The following is a 15,238-nucleotide window of genomic DNA, read 5'->3' on the forward strand; positions in this document are numbered from 1 at the left end:
TAGGCAAAATGCTGCAGGTGGAGATGAAGACTTCTGCTTGATGCCAGAGGTCACAAGCTTCCAGCTCCCACCTTCCTGGGAGTTCATGTCCTCTTCCTTTTCTAGTGCTGCCTCTGGCAGTCCTTCTTCCATAGTCCTAGACATCTCCTCCATCACTGAATTGATGATGTCCTCATGGTGGAGGATACTTCAGAGCCTTGCCACCTCCCCATGTAGCTCTCTTGCTGCTCCCTGAGGGACACCACCAGGGAGCAGTCATTCACATTGCAGGCATTCCCCCACCTGGCTGTCATGAGAAGGAACCTGCAAGCTGCAGTCTCCACAACACCAAACCAGGACAAGCAGAGGACAAGCTGACAGTGGCAGTGGCTCTGGCATTGCAACATCCTCCAGCCATTTCTGTGGCTCTTTTAAATCCGCTGCCTCTCTCTTCCTGCCCCTCTCTCCAAACAGACTTTCCCTAGCAAACTCCCATGTAAGCTGGCCTGTTCACTGCTCCTTGGTCCCAAAAGGTTCCCTTCTCCCTGCTAACCTGCTTCCTCTCACCACACTTACAGCGAAGGAAGGTGAGAGAGTTTCTGGGCAAACTCCCTAAAGAACTCCCCACTCGCTCTGGACTCAAGTTAAACAAGGTGCTTAAGTATTGGTCTAACTGATGCCAATTTAAGGACAGAGATTGCCTTAAAAGCTCTCCTTCAAAAAGGGTAGCATCAAACTTACTGCAAACTGCCTGTTTGCTGCCCCTGGTTGCTTAAGGAGTCTCCTTTTATACCCTCCTGAGCCTGGACTTGTTCCACCCCCTGGTTAGGGCTTTTGTCAGACACAGGCATCACACAGCTAGCAGCACACCCAGCTGCTCAGAGCACACACCCAAACACAACCCACCAAACAAACACTCAGAAAGGCAAACACACAGCCCTGACTCACCTTCCCAGAGCAGGATCTGGTTCCTGGTGTCTGGCTCCTCTTCCTCTTCCTCCCAGTGAACTGCTTGTACAATATTTATTACTGCATAAAGGTCATGTTCTGCATGCATGACAACACTTCGCAGAAATGCTGTTGCAAAGAGTTCTCCACGCATTTTCTTTTTGTCCCTGTAAAAGAGGGGTGTGAGGTACCAGTGGGAACACCAGAGTCCTGACTCATTTCCTAAAGCCAAATCAGTGCCAGCCAACTGGATGGCACCTTAGTACTGATTAGCTGAGGTCTGGCAATTGCAGAAGAAAGATTCAACCTTCTGGCCACAAAATTTCTAGCCAACAGGGTCTTTTGTGGCATGCTCCTTCATAGGAGCATTTATTGGGTATCATTGATAAGCCAAGCTTTCCATTTGTCTTTACAGAGATGCTCAAAAGCTTCCTGATAGACTGAGTAAAGGGTTGCAATGGCACAAGGTTCAGGGACAGATCAAGTGTCTTTCAACATATGCCAGAAGTGACCAAAAGTTTTTATATCTGACTTCTGCTTTATGGCTGGTGCAATGACCTGGTGCCTCTTCCACTCCAGCTTGACTGGCATCCCCATAAAAAAGCCTCCCCAGAGAAAGCACCCATACAGGCAACTCAGCAAGGAAGTGTAGATATAAATAAGCTGGGGCACTGATGTGGTCATTGAGCCTTGACAAAGCAGCACTGGGCTGGAAGATGTCTGTTGCCCTTGTTATAATGATGAGGGTTTTAGGCTGGTGTGGGGAAGTAGCTGGTACCATGGGGATAACCCTCTGGGGGCTAGTCTGCTGCCACTCCTGGTTCCCAAAGCAGTACTTTCCCTTTTCATCAAGGCAGGTGGACAGCAAGATGATCAGCTATAACCACTAGTTCTGAGCTGTCAGGATGCTCCAGGAATAGGCTCCAGGAAGGGCCCCCTCCATCCTGTAGCTTACAGGGAAGTGGGTCAGACAAAGATGCAGGGGGCGTATGTGCCTGGGATCTCAAGGGGAATTTACTTTTTTCTGCAGAAACACCCAGAAATCATTACTAACTGCAACTAGAGATGTAGACTAAGCCCATAGTTGATTATGTAGTTTTAGGAATAGGTTTGACAAGGACTTGAATGGGGCAGTCTTGGTAGGGATGAGCAGGGGGCTGGACTAGCTGACCTCTGGAGGGCCCTTCCAGTCCTGCTTTCCTATGATTCTGTGAATAGCTGCAAGGGGGACTGGGGAAAGGAAGAGACCCTGGGCACATACACTTCACCATGCTTGAACAATCTTACCATGAGACAGAGGTCACCAGGCCTGGAACCTGAGGAAATCATTGATGGTCCCAGGGCTCAGCTTCAATGTGGGCAGAGGGGCAAATCTAAGAACCCCAGACAGGGTTCCCAGGACTTTGCCTGGGCCTGACTAACAGGGAGCTTAAGGGGCATTTATACACATACTTCTTTTCCAGCGATGTGCCAGAGATCTGCCACATGTGAGCTGAGGCAAACTGCACTGTGCCGCATGCAGTTGTATAAGCAGTGAAATGCACATCAGCGCATAGAAAATGTCAGCTATGCACTTTTAAACTAAAACGCCTCCAAGGTGTTTTAATTCAAAAGTGCGTCACCACCATTTTCTCAGCACTGACATGCATTTCATTGCTTATACAACTGCATGCATTGCAGCACCAGGCACTTTTCAAAGCACCCAACACTGCGATGCATGTATGTGTAAAAATGCCCAAGGTTCCTATATGGCCCACAAGCACATAAAATAAAGTAAGTTTACTTTGCCTCTGCTCAGGCTGGAGCTCACTAATCTAAGCAAGGCCATGGCCTATTTTCAAGCCTGACAGCTGGGCATTTAAAGGTCAGACCCAAAGCCCAGAGGAGAAGCAGGAAAAGCTTTCTTATGGACATGTTGTGGGTACTCTTTGAGAACTCTGCCTCTTCCTGTCTGGATTTTTTTCAGCTGATACAATTCCATTTCTGGCCAGCTAGCCACCAGGACTCACTTTGAAGTGCATAGGGGGAGCCAGAAAAAGGAAAAATTTGCATTGTTCTGGCAGTTCCAAGTACGGAAGAAGAGAGGAAGAGTTTAGCCTGGATCTCAGAGGGACCGAAGTCACCATTCCAGGGTGGGAATATGGTTAGATTAGTCATGCACATGCAGGGCAACAGAAGGGCATTGCTGTCCTATGGGACAGAAGCATAGGCTTTTAGGGCCTGAAGGACTTGTCTTATTCCCTGCTCATTGCTTCCCATGTCTGTAGACCGGGCACACATGCCTCCATCCCTGGTTCAGTGCCACAGGTAACCATTTATCCTACGTAATCTCTGTTTACATATTAATCCTCATGAAGTCTGGTAGTGAACTCATTTAGGAAAAGCAGGACCAACTGGGGTATGGTTTATGTGATGGGCCTGTCTATCTTGCTGCCTAGTAAAGAGCACTGCTTGCTCTTGGGTTGAATCCAAATAGGCGGTGTGCTTTCAGCTCTGGAAGGTGGGCTACCACTGTAAGGGTGAAACCCCAAGACCTAGAGTTCTGCATTTGACTTCAGGAAATCCCAGGTGATCCCAAGCTGTTCTCTCTCAATATCTATAGGATCAGAGATGTGGAGACACTTGAAAATTAGTTTATCTGAATTAATTTTTAAACTACAGTAACACCTCACCATGGAGAATGCTTATTCAGAAGTAAATTGGCCATACTTGGATTTACCTTGCTTTGTTTCCGTGGTGAAGTTAAGTTGAATGAAGGCCACTTGAGTTCTGAATGAAATTGTTTGCATGGGAGTTCAGTGCAGTTTTAAATGTTTCATTCTGAAGTCACACATTTAATTCATTCAGATTTATTTCCCCCAAATACCCCTATGTAAATAAGCTATAAGACAGTGTCTCCCTTCAGTTACTGAACATGAGATGCTCTAATATTTCAGTATCACAAAAAGAAAGAAGGTGCTGTTAATCCATTTAGAGAGAGCAACCAGAGATCATTAACTCACCCAAGGCTGCACTGGGCATGTAGAGCAGGGATGGGAATTAAACTCTGATCCCAGAAGTCCTTGGGTAGCACACTAGCTCCTTGGCAGCGTACCTCACTCAGACTGTCAGCTGCCTCGGGCCTTTGTGGAGCACCTGGATACATGATGCTCTTTCTCCTTATAGCTGTCTGCCATCCCTCATTTGAAGCAGCACATAGTATGCAGTTTAACACCTTGTAGCCCAGCAGGTGACCTGGACAGCTCCTAATGAGAGGGGAGGTACCCAAAGGCACCCAGAACCCTGAACGAAACACACACAGCCCATTCCTCATGGGTACAGCAACATTATCTGGAGCATTCTCCTAATATCTTGGCACACAAGATAACCTCCAGAGGGAGGCTGACTGTCAGGTAAATGCTCCCCCAAGTCCTGGTGAGAAGATGGCATTGCCACAGCCAGTGTTACAGGGCCCCTCAGCATCCCCTCTCCAAGCTGCAGATATTGCATGACCTCTACAGCAAACAAAGTTCATCAGTGAATCTGCAGCACTCTGCTTTCCAGAGTTTCCCACTGCTGCTGTGCACTCCAGCTGGCTGCAGCCTCCCACCTAGCATTTTGTAATCCAGATTAATCAGGAGCTTCCTTAGCTGGATTTATCCTTTAGAGTTGCATTACCTCAGGCTGATGACCGGGGGGGGGGGGGGGGGGGTGTTGGATGGGATGATCTCCTCCATGCCTCCTCTCCCATTATCCCCAAGGGAGGTCTTAGCACCTTCCCTTCAGCCCTACCTCTGATGTCTTGGCACAGAGGTCTTTCCTTCAGCCTTACTGCCTGCCCATGAGAGCGTGGGAATGGCCCAAGTTCTCAAATGGGTGGGAAATGCTCTGCTATAAGATCCAGCTGCAAACAGGCCTGCAGGCCATTGTTAGGCAAGCTGCACCAAAGCTGTGCTCAGAGCTCACAGTGAAGGATCACCCTGGCCTTGCCAAAGCTCCAGGGGAGGTCTGTGTATCCTACCTATGACAAGGGTGTCAGGACCTAGGGAGGAGGCCAAAGTCAATTCTCCCTTTCTTATTCTTCATAATAGTGCCTCCTGCTGCTGGGAGACAACTACAAGCTTTTCCATTGGCTTCCACAGCTGACTTGGAGGATGCATTTAGTGCCACCAACATCAACAGCTCCTTTGGCTTTGAATTACACCTGCATTAAGGAGCCAGGGGAAGGGGATGTATCAGTATAGAAGGGAGCACAAGGGAGCTGACTCACTGCATAGAGGCACTAACACTGAAGCCTTGGGTGTGGTGCTTGAGCAAACACCCATCTGGCTTCCCCTTTAGTGGGTCAGCTGCCTCCTTCTTTGGCACTGAAGTCTCAGACACTGTCTACTACATCTTCTCCTGCTTTTCTCCCTGTCCTTGCTATTTACTGCAAGTGCCATCTGGAAATAGAATTAAAAGATAGGGTCTATATGCTCTCCTGTATTTAGAGATGGGAAGAAGCACTATAACAACCCCAAAGTGTCACTTATGGTGCTGAAGAAAAGGTGTTTACAGCTAGTGGGTTAGTGATCTCTGATTTTTTTTTTAATTGGCCTAAAAGAGCAGCAAAATAGAAATAGAAGAGCATTTGGTAACAAATCTATAGCCCCCATCATCATACTCTTTCCATAGTCATAAATCAAGAATATAATATTCTCTGGCTCCTCAGAGTCAAAAATAGTTCTGGGGAAAAAAGAAAAAAGGCAGCTGCTGAAGTGACCTCAATGAATCAGCAGACACTGCTTGTTTCAAGTTTAAGATCACTTTTATTTTCAGTCTTTTTTTGGCAAGAGAATTTTTAGGTTTCTGCCCAGTAACATAGATTGAATAACTGTAGTTATAGTTCACATACTGCAGCATAAGAAGTGTGATCAGGAGTACAAAATCTGTGGAAAGGTCTATACTGGGCAAGGGAACCTTTTTAGGAGGGAATGTTTATTTTGGCAGGGGTTTTTTGTTTTGTTTTTTTTACACAGAACCTGGAAATGGATTTTATACCACAGGCAACATAAATGTACAATGTGAGAGCTTCCCAGGGCAGTATCTGGCCTTGTGCAGGGGAGGTGGGGATTACTTGCTTGGAGTATCCTTGTGCTTATTGAAGTAAGACATCTTCCTTTTCCTGAAGAGCCTAACCCAGTTCTTCCAACACTGCCCCAGCAGGATCAAGCCTGGTGTCTGAGCTGAACTGTGTGTGTCTGCCAGTCAAGCTCCCCGACATGATGAGACAAAAAGGAGCTTGCTACATGGAAGGGGGAGGACACTGCTGCACAAGCAAAGGACCGTTTTCAACAATGCCCACTTAGAACATGTTCAAACATTTCCTGCGACCCATTCAGCATAGCATCATCTATCTCAATGAGGTAAGAGGCTACTGCTCTGACAATTTTAAACAGCACAAAAGGGGGAAGGGGAGGGAAGGGAAGGGAAGGGAAGAAGAGGGACAAATTTATCCTAGTGGAAGTGCCTTTGGATCCCAAGGGTCACAGCAGGAGCCACCTCAGCTCAAGTTGTCACAAAAAAATGCATTTTAATGTTTACCATTGCCAAGAAACCTGATAATGAAAACAATCTGGGAAACTATCTCCTTCAATTCGGACCCCTGCTGCCTAAGCTCTGGGATGCCTTCAGATATGGCAATATAGACAGACTTGCTTAATCCCAATTCATTTTGAGCCTATACTTAGATTTAAAACCGAATTCCGAAACTTGATAGGGAGGGTGGGGCGCAAGGGACAGAAGAGAGAAGTCATGTTGAAAAATCAACCAGTAAACCCAACTCTAGCCTTATATTAAGCAGCCATCAGATGCATGGAGCTATAAAGCCAAATTCACCTCTGGTGAAACTCTACTGACATTAATGCAGTGACACCAGGGCTCTCCAAGATCAATACTGCCATAGTGCTTCAGGAATGCTCCATATCAGCTGCCAGAGTGGAATGTCTTCTAGGAACGAGTGCACACTAAAGCTTTCTGTGCACCAAAGCAGCCTTGGGATTCAGTGAGTTTGCTCACCATGCGAGACATTTAATGGAATATGTGCTGACACAGCTCTTACCTTTCCACCCTCTCACAGATGAGGTATGTGAAGCTCTGCACATTTTCCATCAATAGACACAAGCAAAGTAGGAAGTGGTAGGGCTACTGTCATTTGACTGGACTAGTTTCTCTTCAGTCATAGGCCCCTGCTTTTACATGCAATTCAAAGTGTAGCAACCTTTTGCCACTAAGGGCTACTGCTTGCAACCCAGTCCCTGCCATGAGCTGCACTGCTGCAGCCTCCTGGTGATCAACAGATGCCACAAAGGGAATAGATAGAAAAAGGCAGGAACTAATGCCCTGGGGACACCACCTCTGCTGCTTCGTCTGGAGTGTGCTGCTGATTCCCTGAGCTGCTGTGGGCCAGATCCAGTCTCTTCACAGGCCAGGCCCAGCCCAAGGGCCATAGGTTTCTGACCCCTGCCTTACACTTTTGAGCCTTTCTGACCTGTTTTGATAGGATACAGATCAGCCAATGATCAGAGAAACCAGAACTTGATTAGTGAACACAATGGTGTGCTCTCTGGTTGACAGCATGTCTACTGTTGGGAGCTGAATTCACCATTAATGTTAATTCTTGGAGCAGGTCATTCTTAGGGACAGCCAGCAGTCTCCATCCTCCTAATAACACACTCCCAACAAACTGCTGGAGCTCCTGAACACCTGGTGGTTCTCAAGCTATAGGGCAAGTTACTGCTGGATGGTGGCAGTTCATTATCTCTCCTGGAAGGTAGACAGAAAGCAAAATGCCTCTCCAACTCCTCAACCAGCGACTCTGAGCCATCGCTGTTCCTTGGCCTGCCATAGATTGTTCTGGCTGAGCCATCTAGCTCATCATGCTCCCTGTCGCTCTGCTCAATGCCTCAGCACCATACAGAAGTGAGATCATCCCCACAAAAGCATCCTGGCTCCAGTTAGCTCTGGGTGGCAGGAGCTTCTTCATACTAGGTTTTTATTTTGGTTTTCTTGGGAGTTAGAAGAAAGCAATGGATTCTGACAGGTGCCCAACTCCTTGCTTCCCGTACAACTCCCCAGAGATGAGGGACTCTCCAGAAGCAACTACTCTTGCAGGCTGGTGAACAAGGTCTGCCCAGAGCATAGCAGACTGGAGCCTGCTTTGTGAGCCAACACCATGGGTGAGGGATACCAAAATACAGTGATGTATGCTCAAATATACCAACCACAAAACAAGAGCCCATGTTTCTCATGCAGAATATTGCACTGAGTGTTCACTAATGCTAGGAGCTTGAAAACTGCATAGAAAATTAAATGGCTTTGCATATTACAAAAATAAAGATAAAATGCATCTTTAATGCTAGTTACTGAACAGGAGAGAAGGTCAGATGAGTGATCCCTCTTTTGCATTACAGAGAACTGAAACTGGAGTGCTCTAAATACTGCCATCATTATGGTAATTATGGCTTTTATGTGCACAGCAAACAGAATCCCTGAGAAGCCATTCACACCATTTTTCTTTTTTGTAGAGCAGCTCTTTCCTGGAGGATGATCATGGTTCTAAGTCCAGGTGGTAAAACATTTGCTCTGTTCCTCAGTAGGCCAAGGCTTTTATCTCTTGAAAACAACTCAATGCATTCTCCTCTGTGCATCCATAGAGCCCCCCTAGTTACTTGGTCCTCCCAGTGGGAAAGATTCCAGTTGTGTGTTTTCTTTGTTCCATATGACATCACAGCAACAAGTCACTGGTTCTCCCTATGGGGAAAACAGAAACATATAAAAGGTAGTTCAGAGATCAGGGGGTTGTTTCCAAATATGAGAAGTGATAGAAGATCCTGGAGAGAAATCCTTCCTGCTTATACAGCCCCAACCTTGGACAGAAGCAAAACTGGTGGCGACATGGGTGTTCTAGAGCCCTCCAAAACCCTCTAGAACTCACTGGAAAGTACCAAGAGCTGAAGAACCTGCAGATTATAGAAGAGGCCTTGCCATCATGCCCCTTTGGACAACTGTGATCATCTTCTCTAGTCTCCCCACTCTCAGCCCTTCACCATTTGCAAGCAATTGCTTATGGGTTTTGAGATAGTAACAAGATCACAAGCGTAAACTTACATTAGTGCGCCAAAGGGGATTTAAACCCATATACCCCAAGATGACAAGTTAGTGAATTAAACCACCTTGTCAGACCTTTACCTCCCACCCTGCCCCCAATATTCTATTTTCAGAGCAGCCAATTTTTAACTGACCCAGAACTTTATTGGAAGTTTTCCTCTGAAACCAAGAGAGACTTCCCATAAAAAAGGCCTTCCAAACAATCTTACACTCGGATGAGATTTGTCAAATTAAACCAACTTCTGTCATCCAGGTTGCTCAAATGATGAAGTAGGAAATTCTGTATCTTTATCCATTTTAAAATGTATTTTCAGTTAAAAACATAACTCGTCTTTCTTAAACAAAATGCATCTATACATGGGTGTCATCGCTTCATGCTCCCCACAGATTCTGGCTATTATACATGCAGTTACTTAGGACAAGAAGTTAGCTTGAAGCAGATCTCCACACAGGAAGGACCTAGGACTTGGGGAGTTTCTACAGCAGCGATTCTTAACCAGGATGGTATGGCATCATTAGGTGCCTTGAGATCCTTTCAAGGGTGCCCTGGGGTGCTATGCAAATGTTAATACTATTAGGGGTACAAACAAAATTCATAAAATAAACCCAGAGATTTCAGAGAGGAATGCAGAGTGTCCAAAACATTCTGACCTGCTGTGGTCTTCCTGAGTTCTTTGCAACAGAAAAACTGCGCTATTATTTTTCTGTAGATAAAAAAAAAAAAAGTGTGAAGACTAAGAATTAACATTTTCCAAGGGGTACCTTGAGTCTAAAAAGGTTGAGAACCACTGCTGTACAGCAGAGATGCACCACAACTGATGATTCAGTATTCATCTGATGTGGCCCTGTGATGCTTGGTAGGCCTGTGCAAAGTGGTGAGTATTTGCTTCAGATTTGGCTGATTTGGAGGGACAGTGATCTGATATGGAGATTCAAATCACTGTCCCAATTTGATTCAGCTGACTCAGATCTGAAGATTCAGCACCGCTCTGAAGATTCAGCCATAGACTAAACAGGCAGCAGTCCTCACCACTCGCCTGCCTGCCGCACCTGCATCGGCACTGGGAATGGGGGCTCTGTCCTGCTGCCGCTTGCCAGCTGGCACGAGAAGTGCAGGGGCCAGGTGCTGCCGCCACTTGCCCAGCCAGCGCAGGGGAAAATGGGATGCAGGCACAGCACCGCTGGGAGCAGGGGCTATACCCTGCAGCTACTTGCCCCCTTCTGCCCAGAGCAAGCCGAGCCCACATCCCGCCCCTCCACCCCGGCTGGGCAAGCAGCAGCAGGGCAAAGCCCCTGCTCCAAGTACTGCTGCGCCTACATCCCCCTGTCCCCTGCCCCACTCCCCAAGTCCCGCGCCCCCTGCCCTGGCTAGCCAGCTTGTCCCAGGCCCTGCCCCAATCCCTCCCTCCCCCACGCCCCTTCCCTCCCCCCTCCACCCACCACAACAGACTTAACAGCTGGAGGCAGCTGTGTCCTGTCCAGCCTGGTAAGGACTGCTGCCTGTTTAGTCTATGGCCAAATCTCCAAATTGGCCGTAAATCAATTCAGAGGCTTCCGATTCAATTCAGAGCTTTTAATTGGTCTGCCAATTTGATTTGGATTCAGAGATTCGGTTGTTGAATCGGGCTGAATCTTCTCCATATCGAATCGGCTACCGAAACTTCGCACAGCCCTAATGCTCTGGGTACAGGAAGTGCAGATAAACACTATGTTCATCTGGAAAGGGGGGTCTGACTCCCTGTTTTAACGTGTGCCATTGGGTCATGCAACATTTATATCACTTTTAGCCAGAAGGCACTCTCGTAGCTCAGTGCACAGAGACTTCCATCAGACCAGGGTCCTGTCACAGCACTTCTGCCCCCTCTCTGTCAGCCAAGGGCTCTGGACCTTCCAACGTATTTGAGACCATTCACTGCAAAGACCTGGTTAAGCAGCCAACCTATGGCCTACGGATCACTAATGGCAAAGATGGTATAAAAATGACTGAGCAGAGGTTTTTCACAGAAGCTTTTGGCAAACAGCTGTATGGTAGGCCCAGCACTTTTAATGTACATACCAGACACAGTATCCTTACTAGACACATACACATTATTCTTGTCATCATGGCACCTGTGACACCTGAAAATGTTGGCACTTCCCTTCAAGCAAGATAAACAGCATCTGAGAAAACAGAGCCTGTTTCAAATAAAGACAGCTTAAAATAATATGAAGCCACATATCTAGCTAATAGTCACATATTTCAGATTTGTAAATCATGTCCTACAGGCAGTGACAGGGACAGAAGTCAGTGTTTGATGTTTGTAGAGTGCCTACTACTACTACTACTACCACCACCACCACCACAGCCTCTGTGGCTACCTTACACAGTACAGAAAGGACCAAAGGCATTTGGTGGCAGGACTGTGCAGGGAATCAACCCTTAGGGACATTTACAGAACCAGGAATTAGGGACTTTAGGATACCAAGACTTCAAGTATGCAACCAGAGAGGGACAATGAGCATCCAACACAAGCTCAGATTCTTACTTTTCTAGTTACACACAAACTCAATTATTTTCCCCTCTTAAAGCTGCCAAGTGGACCAGTCCTCTCCTCATCCCTGGGCACCAGCAGTGCTGAGAAGTGAGGTCTCCCACCCACAAACCATGTGCCCATGGGGCATACCAACTCCCTAACCAAGGTTGAAAAGTTGGGCCAGTCTCTTCTTCCCTAAGGAGCACCACAAGCATCACTCCTTTCCTGATCCCCAAACACAGCTCAGTCTCAACAGGTCCCTGCTGTTTTCCTTGGTACCCACTCTTCTCACAGTTCACCTCTCACAAGCAATTCTTTGCTGTTTTATGGACCCTAAAACAGTCCAGAACGAGATAAAACAATGCAGCAGTGTTAGCGCAAGGGAAAAGAAGTATCGTCTTTTAAGATAACACATCCAGATCCTTATCAGGAGCAGGAAACTGAGAGGAACACCACTCTGCCTCAGTTCAAAAAGCCACGGGGAGCATCTACAATAACCAACAGGATAACTTTAAGGAGGAGTTTCATAGGTCTCTATCAGGGAAAGAACAAGGCCCTGGTCCCAGACATGCTGAAGCCAGGAGGGAGGTTGTGGGGGGCTGACAGCGGGGGCACAGAATGATGCTAAGCTCTACTGAAGTGTTCCTTGGACCCAAGCCTTGCTCACGATGATGTGGGATTTACAACCCACAGCAGAGCTCTGTGGGGATGCTGTTGTCTGTGCACACCCAGCCAGGCAGTTACTCTCCCTGGGGCAGGCAGGAAGAAGGACATTTTCTCTAAGGAGCGCACAGTACAAGCTGCCCTGTCACTGGAGAGAGACTGCTTGAGGATCTGAACCCTCGTCAGGCACTAAACAAGCTAGTGAAATCTATCCAAGTGCCTCTTAGTGGAGGGGTCCATGCTCCAGTGCAGAAGGGCACAGAGCTCTAGTATGCGCACAATTCATGCTACCAACTCCACCTCCACAACTCCCCTTCCCCTATCCACCCATCTTCCTCCAGAGGCCACCTCCAGGTGGTAAAGTCAACACCTATTCCCCCTCCCCCTAAAGCTGTGGGAAAAGGAGTCTTAGTCCTAGTCCACCTTCAGCCCAAGGAGCGTCCCTGGACTCTGTGCTGTGTGGGTTCTGGGAGGCACTGGATAAATGTGGAGATCCCACTCAACACTTCTGAATGCTGGAAAGGAAAAAGTGCACTCTCACCCTATGTCACTCTCAGGGTCCTAGCTGCTAACTGCATAGGTAAGAGGGTCCATGTCACTGCCTCTACTGCACCAGGGGCCTTACTGCTATCACAGCTTTGCAGAGTGACAGCATCACAGTCATATCACTATTCTTAGTGATATGACTGCCACCTGCAGTTTGCAGAGGCTACAGCTGTACCAGACCCACATGCATGCAGCCTCAGGCAGGCAGGTCTTCAATCTTCCACACTGCATTAAGACTTAAGTCCAGGGGATCCATGCAGGTCACATCTGCTCTGTGAGCAGGGACAAGACTGAACATTCAGATCCCAATTTTCTCTTACTTCCATGAGAGGCAGCCTTTCACATGGCTCAAGCAACTGCACAGGAGAAAATGCAGTGCAGGGAGCCTGCAGCCAGTCCCTTTCACAGCAGCAACATGGCTGCACAGTTCACCAATCCAAAATGAGCCCTAGGACAGCACCCTCATCTTCCAACAAGCCTGATGCTTGTCTTCTGCACCCTGGCACCAAGAAAGCTACCTCCTTGATGTTACTGGTAACTAAGGGGCTACTTTCAGCAAGCATGAGAGGAGGTGCTGCAGCTGTATGGTGAAAGCAGGTCTGCCTCCTGCCATGGGAAGCAGAGGTACCTTGTTTGGCAGGATCCCCTCCCAGAAAAACAGGCATAAGGGCTTTTTAAGAGCATGTATTTTAATTCTACAACAACAGTGTTTCTTCTCCTCCCAAAAGGCTCCCAGTGAAGTCTAAGTGCTCATTAAGAGTCCGGCTGACCCCTGAGCCTGCCAGACTCAAGCATGGAAACCCGCCCAGCCCTCTGCACTGCTAAAGGAGGTGACAGCAGCTGTTAAGTCTCCTAGCAGCACAGGGAAAAACCATATTCACAGACCAATGGATGACATGGGATTAAACAGGCAAACATGAGGGAGCCTGCATAGACAGATATAGTATTTTGAAAAGGGGATGGGTGCAACAAATGGGAACAGCAGTAGAGTGCTCTGGGCAAACGCTCCAGCTCCCAATGCCATCCCCACCTTGACCCACCCATGGCCACATCCAATGCGAGCTGCTCCACCAAGCACTGCAAGGTGCTCGGGCTGGAGATGGAAGATATATGCCAGTGGCTCCAGTTCCGCACACCCCCAGACATCAGGGACCCCTGAGGAGTGTAGGTAGGAGGAACTGAGCTCAAACTATGGAGGAGATTGGGGCAAAGCATGGCCGGAACTCTTGGGCCAGTGAGGGACGTTTTGTTTTTTTTTGGTGGGGGGATACAGGGAGCAGGGGCAGGAAGTGGCAGGGCAACCCCTGCCCTAGAACCAAGGGGTGTTTCACCCTGCCAGCCCAGTGCCCAGCACCACGTCCTCTCGGACTTGCAAACCGTCCCCAGCAGCAGGGACCCTGCAAACTGGATGGTGTTGATGTGGGCTGGCAATGCACAAGCCAGAAGAAAACCCAGCTCACCCTCCCAGAGCTCTGCATACTCTCCAAAGGTCAAATAGAACTCAAGTGCTTGTGTCTGCCACTGAGATCAGGAGACAAGCACCTCGCTGCCCATGGGGAGCTGGTCGACCGGAGTCAGTGCGTGCTGCGCTTGCAGCTGCCTCTCTTAGCACACCTACATTCTAAGAGGTAGTAAGGGATTGGTTTCCCTGAAGGGTGACAGAGGGCATCCTCCACAATGGAGAACCTAACCTAAGACCTAAATGAATCTGTCTGCTATGACTGTACTGCAGCTGTCCCAGCAACAGTCTTACAAAGTAACTCCTACTCAGAACCTGCTGGTTCCATTTCCACTGTAACTCTGTGCTTCCTCCCCTCCCAGGAGGAAGGAGAAGCTTGGGGTGAAAGAATGGAAGCTACCCAGGAGGTTACAGGCCTGCTCATAGAGGATGGGAACCTGCCAGGCCAGCATGTCCATCCCTGATGTCTTTGCCAAAGAGTCCCATCAGCTGCTTTTGGACAATGCCAGCCCTTCTCTCCCAGTGGCATTTGGGGAAACACCTCTTCCCTAAGGACAGGACAGCGAGCACCTCTGAAGAGGGAGGGGCAGCTAGCAGCTTTCATGTTTAGGAGAGGTTTTGAGGGCAGTGCCCTGCACTGAGGCTAGAGCAGAGCACTGGCAGCAATGCTACATGTATGTGCACACATGTGGAGAGGCAGGTGGCTGGGGAAAGGAGGAGGATGGGTTCTATTCTCAAACACTACTGCCAATATTACTCAAGGGCAGGCGATGAGGTAACTGAGGCTGGTTTCAAAGCATGCAAATGCTGTGCTCCTCGTGCACAGCCTTTGTAGGACTGGCTAGGAAATGGAATAGCCATCCTGAGAAAATATGAGTTTTTTTCAATAAATTAATATGCTGAATCAGAATAAAAACATCAAACAAATATTCAGATTTTCAGGCAACTGACATTCCAATGCATTTCACCCTGGAAACACAGAAACACCCACTCAGGAGGGCTC

General features: G+C 48.0%; 1 protein-coding gene across 3 annotated transcripts in view; it reads right to left on the bottom strand.

The window, feature by feature from the left end:
* Positions 1–5,691: 5,691 nt before the first annotated feature.
* Positions 5,692–15,238, bottom strand: part of MFHAS1 (multifunctional ROCO family signaling regulator 1) — a 74,965-nt gene continuing 65,418 nt past the window's right edge. For 2 of the 3 annotated variants that reach the window (XM_019498184.2, XM_019498183.2), the window contains one exon: positions 5,692–8,697. In XM_019498184.2, coding sequence (XP_019353729.2) covers positions 8,672–8,697 — 26 coding nt within the window. In that variant the 3' untranslated portion in view covers positions 5,692–8,671. Of the gene's footprint in view, positions 8,698–9,705; positions 9,759–15,238 lie in introns of all 3 variants that reach the window. The other variant, XM_059722216.1, reaches the window with a different exon arrangement.

Source organism: Alligator mississippiensis, chromosome 2, assembly GCF_030867095.1.
Source record: "Alligator mississippiensis isolate rAllMis1 chromosome 2, rAllMis1, whole genome shotgun sequence".
In the NCBI taxonomy this organism is placed as follows: domain Eukaryota; kingdom Metazoa; phylum Chordata; order Crocodylia; family Alligatoridae; genus Alligator; species Alligator mississippiensis.